A 23,557-nucleotide genomic window follows, 5' to 3' on the forward strand; every position below is an offset into this window, starting at 1 on the left:
ATATCCATTGGCTGAGATAGAAATCCTTCAATTTCACCAACTTCTATTGAATCTGATAGTTTCTGCATTTTGTTCAGAAATCCTGTAGTGTTAAGTTTTAGATAGATAATCATGTTTCTATCAAGACTCCAAATATAAGCTTCATCATCTTTAACCATTGTCATGTGATTTATGGCCGGTAACTCAGTTCTTACGGTATGAACTAACTCAAATTCTGTCATTAACAAACAAAAGGAATCTCTTGAAACTGAGTCTTGTCTTTCAATATGATTATACAACTTTGTATAATCTGTTGAAGTTTCTATATCATCCAAAAATGTTTCCTTTACATATTGAGAAATTTCAGCAAGATTGTGATTTGAATGAACTTCAGTAATGCAGTCGGGGCAAACCAAAAAGTTGCAAGTTCGACAAAAGAAATTGTATGTTTTTATGTTATGTTTGGTGCACTGTTTTTCCTTAATTCTGCTCCTAGCCTCTGTTCCATTCTATCCTTGCATACAGGAGGGTCAGTTAGATTCACTATTGTATGTTTAGAGAATGATGGATTTTGAGAATGATTGTCCTTGCATCTTTCACAAATTGTTTTTAATAAACAGTCCATGCAGCGCCATTTTACATTTCGTGATTCTTTACATACTTGACAAGTTACAGCTACTTGAGAGTTACATCTCTTCAGCGTCAAGGAGAATTGCGTACATTTTCCATCTATAGTTGGACAAGGGATCAACATATTTGGTTTAGAGTCTGACATCATGAAACTATAAGAGTCTTTTAAAATTAACAATTTCTTATGGTTGAAAATGTTCGGTGATGTTTATATTTATACTAGTATGCATTTCTCATGCAGAGTCCAAAGTTAAATATGATACAGGGTTGAAGAATTACAGTAGTGCCTTCCAACAATAGACAAATTCATGTGTGATGAACAATGAGGATCATTTACATTAGTTAAAAAATAAGATGTAATCCAAAGGATCTTCTTTTACCATTGTTTATAAGTTTATAAATTTAGTTTCACTAATTACTTCCAGTCAATTTTTCCTTGATATTATCATTGATGGTTTCAATAATGATTTCTTTGATTGATTTTGAGCTTGTATAGCTGTAGAAAACTTATTTTGAAAAAGGCTAGCAATTAGTCACTTAAACTGGTAGTTCAAGCTGAAATTATTTCTTTGTTACCATTGTTTTGCACAGCAAGTTGTTGGATATTTTCTGAAACAAATAAAATTCCATATTCTTTGTTTTTCTTTAATTTTAAAAATCGTTAGTACTTAAAAAGGTGAATTTCAGATTTTTTCATTATTTTTCCATTATTGCCATGGGTAAAAAGTTGCAATGAAGTCTTGCTGTTATAGAGTTATGCCCCTCTACGTGTGGAAATATTGATGAATTTTTTGTTTCTCTTCTTTTACTTTAGTTTGCCTCAAACAAATGTTATAAAACTTATTCACATTGCTTATTACCACAAAACACAGACCAAGTTTGAATTTTGGTGGCCTCATTTTTTACCATCTCTAGAGTTACTTCCCTTCACAAATTGAAAATTGCTTAATTTATTGTTTGTGTTCTGTAACTTTAGTTTGCCTCAACCAAATGATATTGGACTTATACACAGTGTGTATTACCACAACACTCAGGTTAAGTTTGCCTGAACTAAATGTTATGAAAACCATAAACAATGCTTATTACCACAAAATCTGAGATCAATTTCAAACTTAGGTAGCATCACTTTTATGTTTCTTGAGTTATGTCCCTTTATAACATTATTTGCAAGCAGGGGCATCATCTGTGTCCCATAGACACATTACACATTTATTTTAGTCATGTGAATTTCTCACTTATAATGGATAACTATATTTGGAATACATTTTCCTTAAGCTTGCAGTCCCTACATGTCTGACTGACTTTTACTTCATTTCATGGATCAGAGGTCAAGGTTAAAGTTACATGATTAGGTCTATTTATCAGATACTATTAACAGTAGGTCAACTATATGTAGTGTATGGAATGATTGTAAAGGGTACTATGCCAGTCTTGCAAGTTTCATTTGACCTTGACCTAATTTTCATGGTTTATTGGTCAATGTTAAATTTTTGTGTTTTGGTCTGTTTTTCAAGAACTATAAGCAATAGGTGAACTATATTTGGTGTATGGAATGATGTGAGGTGTACATATCAGTGTTATCGGGATCATCTGACCTTTACCTCATTTTCTTGGTTCATTGGTCATGAATGTTAGGTTTTTGTGTTTTGGTTTGTTTACCAAATACTAATAGCAATAGGTCAGATATGTTTGGTGTATGGGACATTTGTAAGGTATACATGTCTGTCTGACAGGTATTATCTCACCTTGACCTCATTTTCATAGTTCATTGGTCAATGATAAGTTATTTATAATTTTGTCAGTTTATCAGATACTACAAGCAACAGGTCAAATGTGTATGGAATGATTGTAAGGTGTGCATGTCTGTTTGGCCTGCTTCATCTGACCCTGATGTCATTCTGATAGAACATTGATAATGCTATGTTTATATGATATCTGCAGTAAAACCTTCATGTTACAGACTTTCAACATAAATTCAATGATAAGTGAGATATGCTTGACATTTCAGCGTTTGCACTCTTGTTGAGGTAGGTGTTGTTAAATTATTAATTCAACATGTATTGCATTAATTGCACATTAATGAGTTTTAGAAAGACAGTATGACTGCTCATTCATTCTATTCACATGTCATCTATGTTTTATTACTTGTTCTGTTGGTTTATACAGATTGTGTTTTGATTTGTCAGGGTTTTTATACCCCCGCTTTGAAAAAAAGGGGGGTATACTGTTTTAACTCTGTCTGTCCTTCCGTCAGTCCATCAGTCCATCAGTCCGTCAGTCCGTCAGTCTGTCAGTCAGTCCGTCCGTCCCATGAATATTTTTCGTCACATTTTTCTCAGGAACTGCACTACCAGGATTTCTGATATTTGGTTTCAGACTTGATATAAGTCAGCTATACCGTGTGATGCGTTTTCAGATTCATCACTCGACAACTTCCTGTTTACCGAACACTTACCATTTTATTTCGTCGCATTTTTCTCAGGAACTATAATTCCAGGATTTCTGAAATTTGGTTTCAGGATTTATATAAGTCAGCTATACCGTGTGATGCGTTTTCAGATTCATCACTCGACAACTTCCTGTTTACCGAACACTACTATCATTTTACACATGATGGCCAAGTTGAAAAAAATATAAAGACAAAAAAAGTTTTTAAAATTGAAAATTTCAACTGAATGACAGAGCTCCAGGGAAGCTGGGTATTTGCGTGATTACACAATGAAAACAATAAAAAAAACAATTCAATTGACAATTTTGTTGTTCAAAAATTCAATTCATGCAAAGGAAAACCCAATTGATATGTGTCAAAACTAAACATTCTCAACCCTACTTGTCCCTAATGTGTGTGTTATTTACCATATCGATAAATTGTTGTCACGTAAATCCATTTTTGTAATATTTGTTCATTCTAGAAATAGAGCATTAAGTTGTATCTATATATACAACAAATATGTAATCTAAGTCCCTGATGGAAGGAATTTTCTGTTACTCAAAGCTGTATCTCTGATAAACATAAGGAGCCAGTGTATCAAGTTACCTTTGGCAGACATTGGGAGTCAGAGAGGCAGTGAAAAATCATTGCCAAGTAACAAAGGTGTATATACTTTGGCAGACATTGGGAGTTAGAGAGGCAGGAAAAAATCATTGCCAAGTAGCAAAGGTGTATATACTATGTCAGACATTTGGAGTCAGAGAGGCAGGAAAAAATCATTGCCAAGTAACAAAGGTGTATATACTATGGCAGACATTGGGAGTCAGAGAGGCAGGAAAAAAATCATTGCCAAGTAACAAAGGTGTATATACTTTGGCAGACATTGGGAGTTAGAGAGGCAGGAAAAAATCATTGCCAAGTAACAAAAGTGTATATTTTGCTGAACTATTTGACAACAGACTGCTGTGCAGAACACGAAATAAAAACATCATAATAAATAAACTAGGCTTTTGATTCTTGTTCAAATACATTTTATTTTATAAGGTGCAGACATATTTTTTTTAATCTCCAGTCAAACTTTGTAGTAATCCAATGCACACAATGAACTGTTAATTTCCATTTTCACTATGTATTATCCTTTTTCAAAATGTATTACGTTTCAGAGCCAGAGGAAAAAAAATCCTGTATTGTAATTTTTATAAGCCTTTGATTTTAATTTTATACAAATTTGCACCATCTCTTGAAAGAGAATCATGTGAACATCCTACCCATAGATACCCTGATTTGTCAGTGTCCAAACATAAAGGCCTCTCAATTCCCAAATTAATTGATGACTGATGTAAGATTAAATCTCCGTTAGTATTGAGAATGTGAAATGCTCTATTATTACTGTCTACTACAATAATTTTCTTAGTGTTTGTCATTGTCAAATCTGTTGGATAGAATGGATTAGGGCATAAACTTAGAGGTGGATTGTGGTATGTCCACAGCAAGTTTCCTTCCCAATTAAGGGAGATAACTCGTCCAGTTGTTTGACTCACACGATCGATCACACATATTCCACCATCAGCTATGCTGAAAATTCGCACTGGCAAGGTAAATAGCCTTTTATTTTCTGTTGTAAATTCAAAACTTTTTCGCAGTTGTCCTCTTTGATTAACGGCAACAACTTGACGAAGGCTACTTTCTGTAAGTTCAAAGTCAGAATCACCTTCAGTAAGACCTACCAAGAAAATGTCCCTTTCTTTGTCATAATGAACACACTTTGGCTTCAGTGGATTAAAATTCTTAATATCGGTGATTTCTGTTTGATGTTGAGCATTTTTTGTAACTAATTTAAGACGGTGATCTGATATGAAGAGAAGATCTCCTTTTAAATTAATAGTAATATCATTCGGCTGAATTTGAACTCCACCAATTTCATCAACTTCTTTTGAATCTGATAGTTTTCTCTTCCTTTGAATCATGGTAAAAAATCCTGTGGTGTTTAGTTTAAGATTGACAATACTTTTTCTGTCAAGGCTGCAAATGTAAGCTTCATCATCATTTGCCAATGTCATGTAATTAATGGATGGTAAATTAGTTCTTACAGTATGAACAAGCTCAAATTCCGTCATTAACAAGCAATATGAATCTATTGAAGCTGAGTCTTGTCTCTCAGTGTCTCTATACTCTTTTGAATAACTTTCTAAAGTTTCCGCTTCATTCAAAATTTGTTCATATATTAATTGTGAAATGTAAGCGTGATTATGTTTTGAATGGTCTTCGATAATGCAGTCAGAGCATATTAAAAGGTTGCATGTTCGACAGAAGAATTTGTAGGTTTTCCTGTTATGTCTGCTGCACTGATTTTTCATTATTTCTTCTTCTACTCTGAGTTCCATTCTAGATACAGGAATGTCTGTAAAACTCACTACTTTATGGCCAGAAAATAATTGAATATTTGAATGAATGTCTTTGCAATTTTCACAAATTGTTCTTTCACAATCCAAACAGCGCCATTTTAGTTTTTGTGACTTTTTACACATTTGACAAGTTACAGCTACTTGGGAGTTGCATCTCTTCAGCATCAACGAGAATTGTGTACATTTTCCATTTATAGTTGGACAAGAAATCAACATATTTGGTTTAGAATCTAACATCATAAAACTATAAGAATCATTTACAATCAACAATTTTTTATGGTTGTAAATTTTCCATAGTGTTTATATTTATACAACCAGAAGTAAACACTTCTCATGTAAAGTCCAAAGTTAAATATAAAACATGTTCATGGTGTTTGAAGAGCAATAGGTGTGCCTTCTTAAATTAGACTATAAATGTATGAATATTTGAAACCACTTAAATATAGCTATTATTTCATATAGATTAATATCATGAACCCACTTATCTACTTATGTATCTATATATATTACTAATGACAATTCTATCAGTTTTAAAAATTTTAATAATAACTTCCAGCACAGTAAATGTAATTACTTTACAGTAAATTTTTCCTTAATAAATTCCTTGATGAACTTTGTCAAATTAATATAGACCTCGCAAACCATGACATGCATGATATGATACCTGCCACTTAAACAGTCAATGGGCCCCCATTTTAAATAATTTATGGATCCGCCACTGGTCTCTGGTAGATATTTGTCTCATTTGCCACTGTACCACATCTCTTTGTTTTTATCTTAAGGAGACTCAAGGGTACAAAAATTTTAGCAAAAATTTAAACATTTTTTTTTTCATTATGAATTATATTTATTACTTTATTAATTGTTACTTCATCATATTGTACAAAAATCAACTAAAAAAATCAATTCTTTTTGGCCACAGATAACTTGTGAATGTACATATCTGTACATTTGTTTCTGGAGCTGACATGTCAGTTAACTGCTAGTAGTCTGTTGTTATTTATGTATTATTGTCATTTTGTTTATTTTCTTTTGTTACATCTTCTGACATCAGACTCGGATTTCTCTTGAACTGAATTTTAATGTGCGAATTGTGATGCGTTTACTTTTCTACATTGGCTAGAGGTATAGGTCACTCAGGAGAGTTGAGATCTCATAAACATGTTTAACCCCGCCACATTTTTGTGCCTGTCCCAAGTCAGGAGCCTCTGGCCTTTGTTAGTCTTGTATTATTTTTTAATTTTAGTTTTTTTTGTGTATTATTTGGAGTTTAGTATGGCGTTCATTATCACTGAACTAGTATACATATTTGTTTAGGGAACAGCTGAAGGACGCCTCCGGGTGCGGGAAATTCTGCGTGTTTTGAAGACCTATTGGTGACCTTCTGCTGTTGTCTGTTCTATGGTGGGGTTGTTGTCTCTTTGACACATTCCCCATTTCCATTTTCAATTTATATATCATTGAAAAAGCTCCAAATTATCTCCCTTTGGTGCTAAAAAGCAATTTTTAGCTCACCTGGCCTAAAAGGCCATGTGAGCTTTTCTCATCACTTGGCGTCCGTCGTCGTCGTCGTTGTCGTCTGTCGTCGTTAACAATTTTTCAAACATCTTCTCCTCTGAAACTACTGAATGGATTTGAATGAAACTTAAAATGATTGTTCCTTAGATTATCCTGCACAAAGTGTGTGCTTTGATTTTTGATCCGTCAAAAAACATGGCCACCGTTACTTAAAATAGAACATAGGGGTCAAATGCAGTTTTTGGCTTATATCTCAAAAACGGAAGCATTAAGAGCAAATCTGACATGGGGTAAAAATGTTCATTAGGTCAAGATCCATCAGCCCAGAAATTTTCAGATGAATCAAACAAACCATTGTTGGGTTGCTGCCACTTAATTGGTAATTTTAAGGAAATTTTGCAGTTTTTGGTCATTATCTTGAATATTATTATAGATGAAGATAAACTGTAAACAGCAAAAATGATCAGCAAAGTAAGATCTACAAATAGGTTAATATGACCAAAATTGTCAATTGACCCCTTAAGGGGTAAATGTCCTTTAATGACAATTTTTCACAATTTGTTCATCATATTTGCTTACTTTAAAAAATCTTCTCCTCTGAAACTACTGAATGGATTTGGATGAAACTTAGCATGATAGTTCCTTAGATTATCCTGCACAAAGTGTGTGCTTCGATTTTTGATCCGTCAAAAAACATGGCCGCCCTTACTTTAAATAGAACATAGGGGTCAAATGCAGTTTTTGGCTTATATCTCAAAAACGAAAGCATTTAGAGCAAATCTGACATGGGGTAAAAATGTTCATTAGGTCAAGATCTATCAGCCCTGAAATTTTCAGACGAATCAAACAAACCATTGTTGGGTTGCTGCCACTTAATTGGTAATTTTAAGGAAATTTTGCAGTTTTTGGTCATTATCTTGAATATCATTATAGATAAAGATAAACTGTAAACAGCAAAAATGATCAGCAAAGTAAGATCTACAAATAGGTTAATATGACCAAAATTGTCAATTGACCCCTTAAGGGGTAAATGTCCTTTAATGACAATTTTTCACAATTTGTTCATCATATTTGCTAACTTTAAAAAATCTTCTCCTCTGAAACTACTGAATGGATTTGGATGAAACTTAGCATGATAGTTCCTTAGATTATCCTGCACAAAGTGTGTGCTTCGATTTTTGATCCGTCAAAAAACATGGCCGCCCTTACTTTAAATAGAACATAGGGGTAAGTTTTTGTGTTTTGGTCTGTTTTTCTTATACTATATGCAATAGGTCTACTAAAATTGGTGTATAGAATGATTGTAAGGTGTACATGTCTAGCTGACAGGTGTCATCTAACCTTGACCTCATTTTCATAATTCAGTGGTCAAAGTTAACTTTTTTAGTTTTGGTCTATTTTTTTAATACTTTATGCATTAGGTCAACTATATTTGGTGTATGAAAATATTTTATGATCTATATGTTGGTTACGCAGGTTTTATTTGAACTTGACCTCATTTTCACAGTCCATTGCTAAGTTTTAAGTGTTTGTGTTTTGGTCTCATTTTCTTTATTTATAAACAGTAAGTCATATATATTTGTAATATTGAAGAATTGTTAGCTGTACATGTTTGCCTGGCATGGTTCAATATGTTCAATAAGGCATTGTTTACCAGGTGAGCGATTCAGGCTCTTGAGAGCCTCTTGTTTGGCATTTATATTGAAATATCTTTTTAAACTCATGAGTGACTTAAATTATTATTTTTTTTTTAAATAAACTGTACTTGAACTAAATTATTGTAAAATGTAAGCGATTTCTGTAATTCAGTTCTTTTTCTATTTCTCCTATTAGTTCAACAGAAAAAAAGGACCTTAACAAAAATGTAAGCTTCTTTCAGAGGCAGATTGTGAGCTTAAATGAATGACCCCATATTTTTATTTCATTTTTCTATTTAGTATATATGATAAAGTTCATTTATAGAAAAATATAGCAAAATCTTATATTTATACAATCGAGCCCCCTTAAATAGATAAATAATAATATAAGTGAAAAGAAGGAAAAAAGCATGTAAATTAATTACACAAAATCTTAAAACAAATCTAGCAAAAGAACAGTGTGTCGATTGCTGCCCATTATCTCAAAGTCATAAATGTTAATGATAAGCCTTCAACAAAGAGCAAAAGCTCAACATTTAATGCAAGTTCAAGATGGTCCTCGATAACATCAATTATATGCATATTTAGCTTGTATTATTCTGAAGCTGTAGTAGATTAAACTTTGATATAATAGGGGTGTAAATGTTTATAATGTTACATTTTTTTTTGTATTCATGTCAAAAATATTGTGTGAAGTTGATTGTGCTATTCATTTATAAATCAAACCATTTTCCCACCAACAATATGGATTTTTTTTTTGTATATCAAAATATTGTGTCGTAACAGGTGCTATTTCTCTATAAATCAAACTCTTTCCCACCAATGATGTGCAATACTTGTATGTAATTCCAACTAACTACATTGACGCACTGTGTGAAAGGGGTTTATACATTATACAATTATTGACTTTTGATGAGATTGATACAATTGACTGAAATCAAAAATCAATAATTGTTTTATTACATAACTTTTTATCCTTCTAGTATTTGCTAAAAAAAACCTGTTAAATATTCTCCTTGTGTTTATATTAATATTAATATTAATATATAAATCATGAGCTTTTGCAGTTGGTAAGTTTCATAAGTGGAAATTTTCATTAAACATGTTAAAGTATAGTAAAAACATATTTACAAAAAACAAAAAGAAAAAGAAAGAAAAAAATTGGGAATTACTTAATGCCATCAATCTACATCATTGACGTTGCCGTTGAAACTCTATATTTACGTACAGGGACACTGTTTCTAATCTTATATTAACCTCTTGTGATCTTTGACGTATTAAATATAAATTTTATCAAAAAGGATTACCAATGCTTTTATCTATGTTTATGCATGGACCTATGATAGAAGGAGGGGGCATATTAATTCCAGGTCTGTTCCTCCATGCATCTGTATGTCTGTCCTTTCTTGAACATATATTATTAAAGTCTTGGTTACAGAAGTTTATCATGAATTTATCATCACATCTACTTGAAACTTAATTCTCAAGGGAAATATACCTTTACATCCCAGCTCCTTTGTTCTAACAGGGGTGATCTAAGCCGGATCACCCCTACCAGATCAACCCAGTTTAAGTTTCTTTGTTATGCATGCTTTCCTTTGTCATGTAACATTTTGGCAGGAATGTCAAATCCAGTATAAAACTTATAATTAATTATACGGAGAAGACTATGTATCAAAATTCACGTAGAAAAAATCCAGTGTATATGTTGGGATTCGAACTCAAGACCTTTAGCATATCAAGCCACGACACATACCACTTCACCAGGACAACTGGATACGAACTATCAGAAATTTAACATACTTAAAGGAAGCAAGATATTTTTATAACTGGGGCGAGTTGGCAGACCTTTACTCAGTGGGGTTTAAACCCTTTTAAATAAATGAGTTGTCAGACTGATTGTTCAATTTGATTTTACACTTTTTTAAAGTTGGGCGAGTCGGTTACAAGAGTGCGGGGATTTTTTCATAAAGTGGCGATATAGTGTGGGCCGATTGGCCAGTGGGGCGAGTTGACCTTGTTTGATATCTACTCATTGTGTTAGGGGGTCATAAAGGGTATACATCATATAGTAATATATAAAGTATATTATAATGGTTGTGTGGCGTTCTAAACTAGATTTTATGAATTGTAAATGGTTTTTTGTCTAATCTAAAACAGCTGGAATGTAAAATAGTTATCCCATTCGGACTTGGTGTGTCAGTGTAAGATCACCCTCTGGCCTCCAGCCATCGGGATGATCTTACACTGACACACCGCGTCCTTATGGGATAACTATTAATGAACTTTTAAAACATGCCAAATAAAAGTTATGACTCATATTTTTCTGTTCATTGAACATGACAATGTAAATGAGTAATATCAAAATACAATCTCAGATTAGTCAAAGATTATTCAATGAGGTCATCAGGTCACATCAATTCAAAGTGTAAATGTCATTATGATGTGAAGTATCTAAAAGATACATGTATGTCAAATTGATAGGTTTGACCATATCATGGCATTGAGTCTAATAAAGACATTCTTTTAGCTGTACATAATTGTTTGTGTATTCAATATATAAAAGTATTGAAAACAAATTGATGAAGGAAGCACTAACAATGATACTTTTGTTTTGAATTTTCTTCTTTATTCTACACTGAATACAAGAATTATTTATGTATGCTCTAAAAACAAGTTCATTTACCATGTTGAAGGCTTTAAATTTTACACTTTTATATCAGCATTTCAGAGATGCCTTGTAACCATTTTGATTTTTTTTTTGCAAGACAGGATTTTGAGGAATGACATTCAAAAGGAATTAAATGACATTCTTTTGCAATTTTTTCAAAACTTTTTTATGACTGATAGATAGAATAAATACTGCATTTCTGGAAGTCTAATTACAGCTAAAGTAAATAAGTGGATTTTAGTAAAAATTTACCATATCCCTCATTTTGTCCCTGAAATAAAGGATGCATACAATGTAGATTGCATAATATGCAGATGACATAGACAGATTTGAAAAGAGGGGGCAATGATAAATAGCCACTGTGCCCCTCCTTATGGAGCTTGATATATGATAAATGCATAGACATTTTACAAGTATTGCTCCTACTTGTTGGCTTGCCAGGAGGCCATCCCTTTTTAAAACCATAGATCCTCGACTGACTTCCTGGAGCCATTGCTTCACATTAGGCACATATTAAAAAGATATTGCTATACTAAGATGGCTTCAGTTATGTGATTAAATAAAAACAAATAGTTTTAACTTTTTAATATTTTTTTACTTCAGATTTTGTTTAACAATCAGACCTGATTGAAATGCCCAGTCTGCAAACTCCAACAAGTCATATTATCAAATAATGCTATAATGAATATTTCCCACTTCATTTAAAAGTCCAAAAACTATCCCTTATCCAGCTTTTATCACACATTTATCTTATAGTCATCTTGATTACAAATATTTTTGCTCCCTTCGTGTCAGAATCTTTGTCACAAGCACTTCCTACCCATAATTGTCGGTGCTCGTCTATGTCCATACTGTATGGATGTTCAATGCCAAGGTTAATCGTAGATTTATATGCGATCACGTTTCCTGCAGTGTTCAATATATGTATTGCACTATTTGCTGTGTCTGCTACCACTATTTTACTTGATTCAGTGGTTGCTATGGCAGTAGGGAAAAATGGTTTCACATGTGTACTGGTTTCCTGTGGATCACTATATTCCCACATTCGATGTCCAAGAGAATTGACAGCCAGAACTCTTCCGGCCTTTTCACTAGTGTGGTCTAAAACACATATTTGTCCAGCAATAGTTTTAATACGATATGGAAGAGTGAACAGTCTTTTCCCAGACATTGCAAATTCAAATGATTTCACTAGTTGCCATGTTTCTGAATAGGCTATGAGCTTTCTTGTGCTTGTTGGTAGAATTTCATAATTCCTAGGTTCTTTCAGTCCAAACCAGTATAAAACACCGGAATTAGTATGTTCAATATGTAGGCAAATAGGCTCCAAAGGATCAAAATCATAGATATTTAGTATTTGCCTCTGACCAAATGCATCTGTGAATGCTCTTTTCAGATTTTGATCATTTATAGAAATGAACAAAATGTCTTCATTTATAAGTTCAATACTATTAGCTTGGAAACTCTGAATTTGATCTATCTGGTTGCATTCTATATCCTTGTTCATCTTATTATAAATGTACCTTATGCAAAACTTCCTGCTCTTAATTGGCATTTTAATCTGCTGAATTTCACTAATGCTGTCACAACCTATCCAGGCAGATAAATACGACACAGTTTTAAGGCAATGAATGACCGGCATTGGTGTGACTACTGTATGTATCACATGGAAATCTACGCTGGTCAGGCAATAGCCTTCTTCCCTGCTTTGAGAGCGAGCAAGAAATCTAGGCGGCAAATGGTCAGATACCTCTTTTCCGTCTTCCTGTAATTTCTCGGTAATAAATTGGTCTATACCAAAAATGTCATGAAGTAAATGTTTCTGGGGAATACAAGAATCGCAGACTAAAAGTTCACAACTTTTACAGTATAATGAGTAATTTTGATACGGATGGTGCTGACAGGGTAGCGCCTTAATTCTGTTTTTTATTGTTCTGTCCAGTACGCAGCAGTCCACATCGTTAAAAGAAATGATAGTATGTTCCTTTGTGGACTTGGCACTGGAATGAATAATTCTACAATTATCACATATCTTCAAGTTGCATTGAATACAGCGCCATTTAATATTGACTGTCTTTGTACAAAGTCCACAGTAAATTGTCAGATCAAATTCCTCATCACTATTAATGGTAGAAAAACTTTGCAGTTCCATGTATATTTTCTAAATAATTGATTTGAAGATAATTCCTGGAACTCACATAAAAGTTGTAACAATAAATACCTTGACACAGAATCGGTAATTCAATGCTTTGAATTTAATAACAGCCTTCTTTGTCTGTAATTTGCATTCAAGAATGTAATTTTATTTTGTCCTATATCGTTTTTAAAGATATCATTGTAAGGAAAATATTTAAGGTAAATTTATTTCCTTATATGTGTTTGATAACATTTATATGATATTATTCATATATTGCATAACTACTTTAGATGGTAAAAAAATGGGGAAATCTTTAAAATTTCTTCCCTGGTTGAATGAAGTATGATTCAGTCTTTATTTTATTTTAAGGTTCAGTAAATCTATGAATGATTATTTAGAAGGAAATGTGATAATTAAAAAGAAACTAATACAATTTCACTTTAAGTGTAGCCTTCCTCACACAATTGTATTTATCAGAGGCGGATTTAAGGGGGGGGGGGGGGGGGGGCTGGGCTTTTTGGGAAAAAAGCTTATATAGGGAATCACTAAAGCGTGACTGGAGCAGGCCCCCCTCTTGGGCAGTCAGTGAGCCCCAACTTATGAAAAATTCTGGGTCCGCCACTGTTTATGATTTATGATTTATTGAAGAAAAGTACTATTTTTATTTTTCATTCGTAATTCGAAATGACCATTTTGATATGCCCCTTTTTACAAACTTATGTGACAATGCTAAACATTGTATATTTATAACAGTGACAAATGTTTTGCATTTAATGTATAAGAAATGATGACAAATAGGCAACACCAATATTGAAATAAGGCTGAAGTACCTAGTAATTCTCTACATATTTTAAAAATGTCTTAAATAAAGAACTGCTGAACCAATGACTCCCATGTTTTGTGCTGGTAGAGTTCCCGTAGGTTGATAAAGGGTTGACGGAAAAAAATTAAATACTGCTAAATTGACAACAACACTTAAGGAAACTGCATATTTTATGGTCAACTTGTTTCCTCAATGAGAACAGCATCTTCAGGACAAAGTATACCAAATCAGAATCCCTGAAGTCCAAAGAATAGTACATGTATTCAGTATTTTTTTTCTGACCGACCAACCTGAATTTTTCAAATAATAAAAAACCGCAAACCAAAAAATTAAGAAAAAAACATTGCTTAAGCGTACATATTCGTAGATCTCTGGAAGTCTAAATGTGACACCATTGGTTTTATTGTCACCTCTCTACTAAATACTTGTATTGTATTGTTGTATTGTATGAGTATAATTCATTTGTTTAAGTCAAGCAGTGTGAAATTACTTTTTAGGAAAATAAGCATCTCAGTCTTAGATGTTTACTAAATTCAAGTTATAATATAATCATAAAGAAAACTTATATGTAACACTTATTAAACAATTTTTATAATTTCGGTATCTGTAAGCTTAGGTACAGTGCATAGCGGGGCTGGTTAAATCAGACTGGCTTGTTAAGAATTCACTTAAAATAATAAAAAAAAATTAGCAAAGTTTCAATTGTTGCCAACTCCTGTCTGAAAAACAGATACTATATATAGCTAGATAATGGGTTTACTGTTTGTGTATTTCCTAATGAAATATGAAACTAAAAAGATTACACTCCTACAGGAATAAGCAATCTGAATCACCAGGAAAATGAATCTTAAAACAAAAAGATAATCTTTTAAACTATCTGTTAAAACTTTATTTGGATTTCCTTTGTTAAATATTTGTGTCAACAGATATTTTTGTTATCTGTCATTTAATACTTTAAAATGACGTACTACGGAAGAAATGTCCGGTAGGACAGTTGGAAAACCAAAGACGTGAGAACAGAGAACAATAGAAAAGTTATCTGATGAAAAGGTCTATGAAATCAATAGTTTGTTTATGATACAATGATGTACTAACCATACTAATTAAAAGTTATTTATAAACAAAAATAGGACATTTAATATTAATATAGTTGAATGGTTTTATTTAAAATATAGAAGCAAATTACATAATGTCTTATTTGATAAAAATGAACTTGTTTTAGAAGCTTTTAAAGCATGCATCTATTTTTGTTTACTACAAAAAGAGGCATATAATAACACTATATTGTATTTTTGTTTATTTTTCAATTAATTTTGATTTTTGCTATTTATCAGATTTATTATCAACCATGCCCTTGCTGAAAAAGGGCAAAACAATTAAGGGTCAACTTTTCAGTGTTCGAAAGTGAGGTATTTTTTGTACCTACTAACGATTCCCTATTTAAATAGATACCCTATAATAGTAACAGAAAAGCAAATAATTGCATTGACTTCTTTGAGGATTCTATGTGCAGAGATATGAATAAAGAAAAAAATTATTTGCTCTATATGTATCCAGCCTTTTTTTACATCCAAATAATTATAATGTGTTGATCAACTACAAGGTAGTGATACATTTTCAAAGAAATGTACTTCAAAATTGTTTAGGGTTAGACAACAGGTTACATGAAATCGTAAAACTACTGATATGCATGGGCTAGATTTTTTGTAATGTAACCTTTTAACAATACTCCTTATCGCTATTACCAGCTGACCCGAGAATCTGTCCTGCTTGAACTATTGACGTCATACAACAATCACTTTTCCAATGTGGCGTCAGGTATTTTGTATTCTGACGTCAAAATTTTACGGGAACCTGTGTGATGTCCAGTAATGGCTGACAAATAGCAATAAGCTGTATTTATGTATAAGCGTTCAAATAGATTTCATTTTACTATAAAAAAGGTACCGTATATAAGATATGAGGACCTTTTACTCAAATCTAAAGGAGTAGTTTTCACTTGAAAATAAGAACAGTCCTGGGTTTGTGCTTTATTTTTGTTCTGGCTGTATGAATCATAGTGAATCTGTCAAGATGAGCAATTCAGATTCTTTTGATCCACTCATTAGAAACATTTTTTTTTTCATTCCAGGTGAGAGATGGATCTGATGAGAATGCAGATCTTTTAGGTCGTTGGTGTGGTAATGAAGTCCCTGCAGTTTTGACCTCAACGGGAAATAATCTATATATAGAATTTAGATCAGATGTCTCGACAGCGGGAAGTGGATTCAAAGCTGACTACACTACAGGTATTCATTGGTTCAATATCTTGATTAGTAAGCCCAATATTGCAATTTACATGTATTAGATCACATTAAACTACACTAGAAGATGCCTGCAAAAATTGCTATACAATTGGGCAAGTGTTGAAACAAAGAGTTTTTAAATTTCACAGGCATTAGGTGAAGTGAGCATGCAAGAAACAGACTATATAAATTAAGGATCAATAACAGTCTCCAAATTGGATTATTTTCTTAAAAGTTGTCATTTTCTGTAGAAAAAAGAATATTTCAAAGACAAATTTAGAAAGATTAAACCACTACATTTATACATCATATCACAGTTTTTTCAGACTTTGTATGGTTTCAGAGGTAATGTGGCTCAAGGAAATTGGTCGCTTCCTTTGAAAATAGCATATTAAATGCCTACTCAGTGGTCTAGAAATGGCGAAACCATACATAAAAAATCACAAAAAATGAACTGTTTTATAGAAAATTAGTTTAGATTGTAAGCAAAAGTAAACATGAAGTGACTCATCACATGTACAGTTGAACTGATTTAAAATTTTGAACAAGTATTTGAGTGTGGAAGAATTTCTATTTATTCACTCGATACTGATTGTAGGTTGTGGAGGAACATTTACAACCGAGGAAGGGACCATTCAGTCACCATACTTTCCTGACGCCTATCCTGGCAACAAAGAATGTATCTTCATCATTAGTTTACCTGCTGGCAGCAGGATTACATTGACCTTCAGTTCTTTTGATGTGGAAGACTCATCAGATTGTAGCTATGATTATGTAGAGGTAAGATTTGATATAAACTTTTACTGTTATCTTTTATTATAATTCAAAAAGATTATTTCTGTTTTTGGGATAGGATTGCTTTCAAGCAATCTGTAGACTTATACCATTGGCTCAGGTCCATGCCCTCACGTCAACCGTTTTATTCTAAACACTAAGGAACATCTCACATTCTTATAATTGTCTTGCTTTAAAAGGTAAAATCAAACAAAGAGATTGAACTTAAACAACTTTCCTTTAATGTTCTTTTCATAATCTTCATGTTTGATATTTCCCTTGACTTATATGCCTGTTTTTAACAACACGGAAGATCAGAACTAAACAGCATTTATATTTAGTGTTTTTATAAATTTAGAAACACGTCGGAGGGAATTCCCCAGTTTTGATAAAAATGCGAGAGTTCTCTGAATTCCAATAAATCTATTTCTGTCATATAAGAACTGAAGTGGAGTTTTTCTTATATGTCACCATCAAGGGTCCGGAAACGGTCATATATGCCAGTCTTGACCTAAACTGAAAGTATTTTGTCCTAAATGAGTAATTGGGATTTAGGACAAATTTTATTTTTTTACAGAAACAATTTCGGTCATTTAATGTCATTTCGTTGAGATCGAGTTTCTAACATTGTCTAAATCGCCATTTTGAACTTATTTTTTGTTTGTTATCCTTTTCCTGTTATAAAACTGCCACTCCAGTAAAATGTTATAATCCTGAGGGCCCTCCTAATAACTATAGTAATGCCTCGGGGAAATATTGGCTAATGATCGCTAATCTCTTTACCTGTGTTTTTAATTAAATTTTCTATTGATCACAAGCTCAGAACTAATATTTTAAAGAAATTAAAAGTTCATAACAACTGTCTGCATTATTTAATTACTTTTCTCAGCTTAGACAATTGTCAATTCTGATTTAAAATTAAATTAAAATTAAATTAATTTACGTAGAACAAAATATTGTTTCACTACAAACACACGTGCTTTGTTCACTAATACGCATGCTTGAAATGCTCTTCCGAAAATTAGACACTAAATTGTAAATTCAAAATGATTTCATGCTAAATTAAACAAGTCCAACTATTATAATTAATATTCAAACACTATTAAAGGTAAAACAGTTAAAAAGCGGACGATTTCCTGTGAATTTGATAAACAAAACTAATCCCGGAAATGAGTCCGGAATTGGTCGTTTTACTATTGTCGTAAAACATCCGGTTATAATTTTGTCTTCCAAAATGGAAAGAAACGTAAGCGAAGTTTGAGAAATTTATCGTTTTGAGTCATTAAAATCATTTCATTTTTAAACTGTTGCCTTCCTTTTATTGCTAAAGATCGATTTAAAGGAAAATGGTAGGGAAATTTCTGAAGTAAATGCGATGCAACAGTTAAACAAGATCGTTGATGCTACGAGTATGACTGTATGAGCATACACACAATCTTTGTTTGAAAAAGGGCACCAACTTTTAAGTTATCCGAAAATGACCGAAATTAGGTGAAAAAATTTCCGGATCCTTGGTCACCATTATGAAACTGATATCTGATATTGTACTTCCATAAAGGAATAGAGAACCATCTAGGTCGTTTAATTAACATTTAAAATATACGTTCTTGCTCCAGGGTTTGTTTAGGTAATTATGCGCATGCGTATAGTTTTCTTGACTTCAAGGGGTATTGGATTGAATGTTGCTCTGGATTCCCCACTCAATTGATTAATTTAAAACTCGTGGGATCCTTTCTATGTATGTCTGCTATTGATGATTATTGTTGTTGCATAATTTTAAATCATATGCATCATTTAAATTAAAATAAATGTAGTCCACATCGTAGAGGTGTAAGTACAACACCCCTTCAGGCAAAATGGAGTCTTCCATATTATCGTTTCGAGTTGTCTACCTTCCAGAAGTAAGTTCCGTAAATTCTGGGAGATCAAAATAGAAAAATTAACGCGTTCTGTCGATAAACGTCGTATTATATTAAAAACGATAGCAATTTAAACCGAGGAATATGAACGGAAAGGAGTCGTGACCACTGACCCAAAGGAAATTAAATATTTAAAGAGTTAGGAATGGGGTACCTCCTAGAATTAACGTAGGAAAATAGGTGATAAGATACGGAGTGAAATACCTTCTCTCACATGTCTCACTCTGAGTTTCAGTGACTGCTGTGGAAAGTAAACTTGGAATTGATAGTACAAAAATAAAACACAATAGGCCTAAGTACATTGTTCATACACTTGTATCCGGGATGGGCTATTTTGTAACTATTAAGATTACGTAAATTATATTTACATGTGCAGTTGAATTAGTTTTGAAAATGATATTATCCAGCTACATGTATACATGTGTCAATGAAAACAATGGCAATCGTATCCCTCAGAGCAATCTGCTCTTTGATTTAATATAATGGAATGAAACCCCTAATTGACTTTTCAAATTTCATGGAATTTGTCGCCCTTGTTTGCATAGATGTAACACAATTTCTGAAATTTAGACAGGTCAGCTTGCCAAAATTTGAATAGCCTGACAAAGAGGAACTGGTTGTGGGGAAAATTTTCATTTCTTTCATAAAACATTTCTGTCAGACATAAAACTATATCTTATATCTATAACTTAGATTTGAGAATGGAAGTGGGGAATGTGTCAAAGAGACAACAACCCGACCATAGAACAGACAACAGCAGAAGGTCACCAATAGGTCTTCAATGCAGCAAGAAATTTCCGCACCAAGAGGCGTCCTTCAGCTGGCCCCTTATCAAATATTTTTACTAGTTCAGTAGTAATGAACGCCATACAGGTCAGCTTGCCAAAATTTGAATAGCCTGACAAAGAGGAACTGGTTGTGGGGAAAATTTTCATTTCTTTCATAAAACATTTCTGTCAGACAATGACAGACATAAAACTATATCCTTAGATTTGAGAATGGAAGTGGGGAATGTGTCAAAGAGACAACAACCCGACCATAGAACAGACAACAGCAGAAGGTCACCAATAGGTCTTCAATGCAGCAAGAAATTTCCGCACCAAGAGGCGTCCTTCAGCTGGCCCCTTAACAAATATTTTTACTAGTTCAGTAGTAATGAACGCCATACCTTGTTCTCATTTATTGTTTTGCTTGCATGAAATGTTTGATCAAGTTATGATACTGTGTTATAATTCTGGCAGGCAGATTGAGAAAGTAGTGTATATGTGTTGTGGAATTAATTCCTGGTACGATTATCAACATTGAGCCTTTACACTTTGATGACTGGGCATAAAGATGCATATCTAACTTGTATACCTATTTTAAGTTGTTTTGTCAGTCAGATATTATAAAATTGAATGATACATTTGACTAGTGAAGAGGGTTTCTAAAGATTCACCATATGTTAATAAAACTTGAAGTGCCTGGTTTGTTTGTACTTTTGTCATTGTATTTATACCTTAGGGTGGTATGTAAAGAGAGGCAACTCTAAATTTAACATAAGGACAAATCAAATCGAACTTCTTTTTGAGTAAAGAAAGCAATAAAAAAATCATTATTGAAAATATTTTAACTTGAGAAAACCTTTTTCAGATTCGTGATGGAACAAGTGCTGATTCAGCAGTTCTCAATAAGTTTTGTGGAAGTCAGGTTCCTGACCCAGTAACAACAACACAGAACAGCATGTGGGTTAAGTTTGTCTCTGATGGTTCAGTCCATAATACAGGATTCCAAGCAACATATGCTGCCAGTAGTGCAGGTATTGACCTATTGCAAATGCAAAATAATAATATTGATTTTCTACATAGGCAAATGACAATAAGATTTAAGTAATATCTTCAACAAAAAGTAAATGTATTATGATTGATAATTCATAAAGAAATGCATTTATACCATGCAAATATTTTGATACTTCTACATCCAGGCTGGAGTATCTGACCTCCAAGTGTAGTGAGAATATAACCCTTTTTGATAATTGTATTAAGGTATCTATTGTTGAAGGGAGGATATGAAAATACTAAAAATTATCCAAAACTTAAACTTTAAAATAAATTTATTATAGACAATTATTTTTGAAAACGTGTTTGTAAAATGTGTATGGACATTCTAATTGCCAATGCAACAACTCTCCATCCAAGTTACGCTTTGTAAAAGTTAACCATTATAGGTCAAAGTACAGTCTTCAACAACTCTATAATACATGAACTAGTAAAACAGTGATTAGTAAAAGTGGTACAAAAATTTTAATGAACAAATACATTTTCAGCATGTGGCGGTGTACTGACAGAGGATACAGATAGCTTTACAAGTCCTGGTCATCCCAACACTTATCCACATGGAGTTAACTGTACATGGCAGATACGAGTCAGTCCTGGTCATGTCATACGGCTGACCTTTAACACTTTCAGCATTGAAGATAATTCTGGCTGTCGTTTTGATTATGTACAGGTTTTTGACAATGCAACAGCAACTCCTGGCAGTGGTCTAGGAAGGTAGTGTTTAATTTCATAATCTTCTTGAACTGAAAGGCATTATAGGGATAAATTTATTTTGTCTTACAGAGTGCTTTGTATCATAAAGACTATCTTACTAAATACATGCATGTTAACATAATTTTATTCAAGCTTGTCTGTTCCCCTAGCTTGTACCTTTTGTTTAGGGAGCAAATAAATCTAAAATGAGGATTCTTCTTTTGTTCCAAACAAGAAAAGACAAGTTGATTATGACTTATTTAATAAAATTATGCAAATACATGTATTCATGTTGGCCATTATTTGGATACTGAAATTATTCTAGATAAAATTATCTGTTTTTACCATTAGAAATTCATTTGTAGCAGTCGAATCAGAAAAAAATGATGGATTATTTTTCTTTCAGAAAATGTGGCTCCACAATCCCTCCAGTGTTGACATCCTCAGACAATGTAATGACGGTGGTGTTTGCATCTGATAACAGTATAGCACATGAAGGATTCTCAGCCTCTTATGTTGCTCTTAATGCTTCAACATGTACGTAAATGTATGAAAGGACTAGTTAGAAAATAAATACCTGTTACATATTTGCCTATTATTTTTTTCTCATTACATCAACCAAACTATGGGGATAAAATTTTGTTTTCAGGAAGGGTTAGCTGTTGTAGTTGCACAATTGGCACCCATGATGTTTTAGATAATGCTAAAAACCAGGATAATTAATAAGCAATTGAAAATCTATAGAAATTCTAATATTACTGATGTCTTTAACTCATTTTAAGAGTTACTGGTATTGCTCTTAAGGTAGATTGGATGTTATCAACTATCTTGGATTGTAAAATAGCAGAACACAATTAGTTTAAATCTTTCATGCAACAGACATATTTCAAGAGAAAAATGTAATTCATTTATAAAACTTTTCAACTCAATGGAAAAAAAACTTATTTTATCATAGTTTTATAACTGTCTTGCAAATACAGAAAATTTTCTGTTTGATTATGTTTTTTTCCAACTTTTGCCATATAAGGGGTGATAACTCAAATAATGTTAATTTTGTGATCTGAATTTACCTATTTCACAAGTAGAGGAATCCTATGACAGACTCAACATACAAGCTGCTGTATAAGCATGCAACATTTACCAGTGAATCTTATACTCCTATTAATCAATCAATCATACATTGTACAGATGTGTGTGTGTGTGTGTGTGTGTGTGTTCATTTCTTGTTATTTCAATACAGACTTTAATATGAATAATTTTAATCCTCTCAACAGTTAGCCCACTAATATTTAATAACTGCTACAAAAACTATAGTTATATTTTGTTTGATTTCTTGCTATTTAGAGTTGAAGTAATATGATAATATCTTTAAGACCATACATGTGTGTAATCCTTCTTGATGTATTCTATCGTTTATGTAAAACATAAAACAAATTACCAAAAAAAACCCCAGTAATACTGCTACTACAGTTATTGTGTCTGACTATGATCTATATATATATTTCAGTATGTGGTAACCCTTTGACAGATCGTACAGGACTAATTACCAGTCCCAATTACCCTAGCAACTACCCACATAATAGGGAGTGTGTATGGACAATTACAGCTAATGATGGCAACCAGATTTTACTGAATGTTACAGATTTTGAATTGGAAAGACATGACTCGTGTACATTTGACTTTTTAGAAATCAGGTATGGTTATTAGATAAAGAGGTTGGTTGTTTACAGAATAAACTCTCATCACATCAATTTTTGCAACAAAATTGCAGTGTGTTGATATATCAGTACTAACATTGGCATTGTTTGAAGCTTCTGTTTTTATGCTCAACCTACCAT

At 32.6% G+C, this 23,557-nt stretch overlaps 1 protein-coding gene across 3 annotated transcripts in view; it reads left to right on the top strand.

Annotated features, from left to right (window-relative positions):
- Positions 1–23,557, top strand: part of LOC139512523 (cubilin-like) — a 142,838-nt gene that overhangs the window by 53,926 nt on the left and 65,355 nt on the right. For all 3 annotated transcript variants that reach the window (XM_071300207.1, XM_071300206.1, XM_071300208.1), the window contains 6 exons: positions 16,363–16,519; positions 17,115–17,296; positions 20,842–21,007; positions 21,515–21,740; positions 22,126–22,256; positions 23,227–23,413. In XM_071300207.1, coding sequence (XP_071156308.1) covers positions 16,363–16,519; positions 17,115–17,296; positions 20,842–21,007; positions 21,515–21,740; positions 22,126–22,256; positions 23,227–23,413 — 1,049 coding nt within the window. The remainder of the gene's footprint in view (positions 1–16,362; positions 16,520–17,114; positions 17,297–20,841; positions 21,008–21,514; positions 21,741–22,125; positions 22,257–23,226; positions 23,414–23,557) is intronic.

Source organism: Mytilus edulis, chromosome 2, assembly GCF_963676685.1.
Source record: "Mytilus edulis chromosome 2, xbMytEdul2.2, whole genome shotgun sequence".
In the NCBI taxonomy this organism is placed as follows: domain Eukaryota; kingdom Metazoa; phylum Mollusca; class Bivalvia; order Mytilida; family Mytilidae; genus Mytilus; species Mytilus edulis.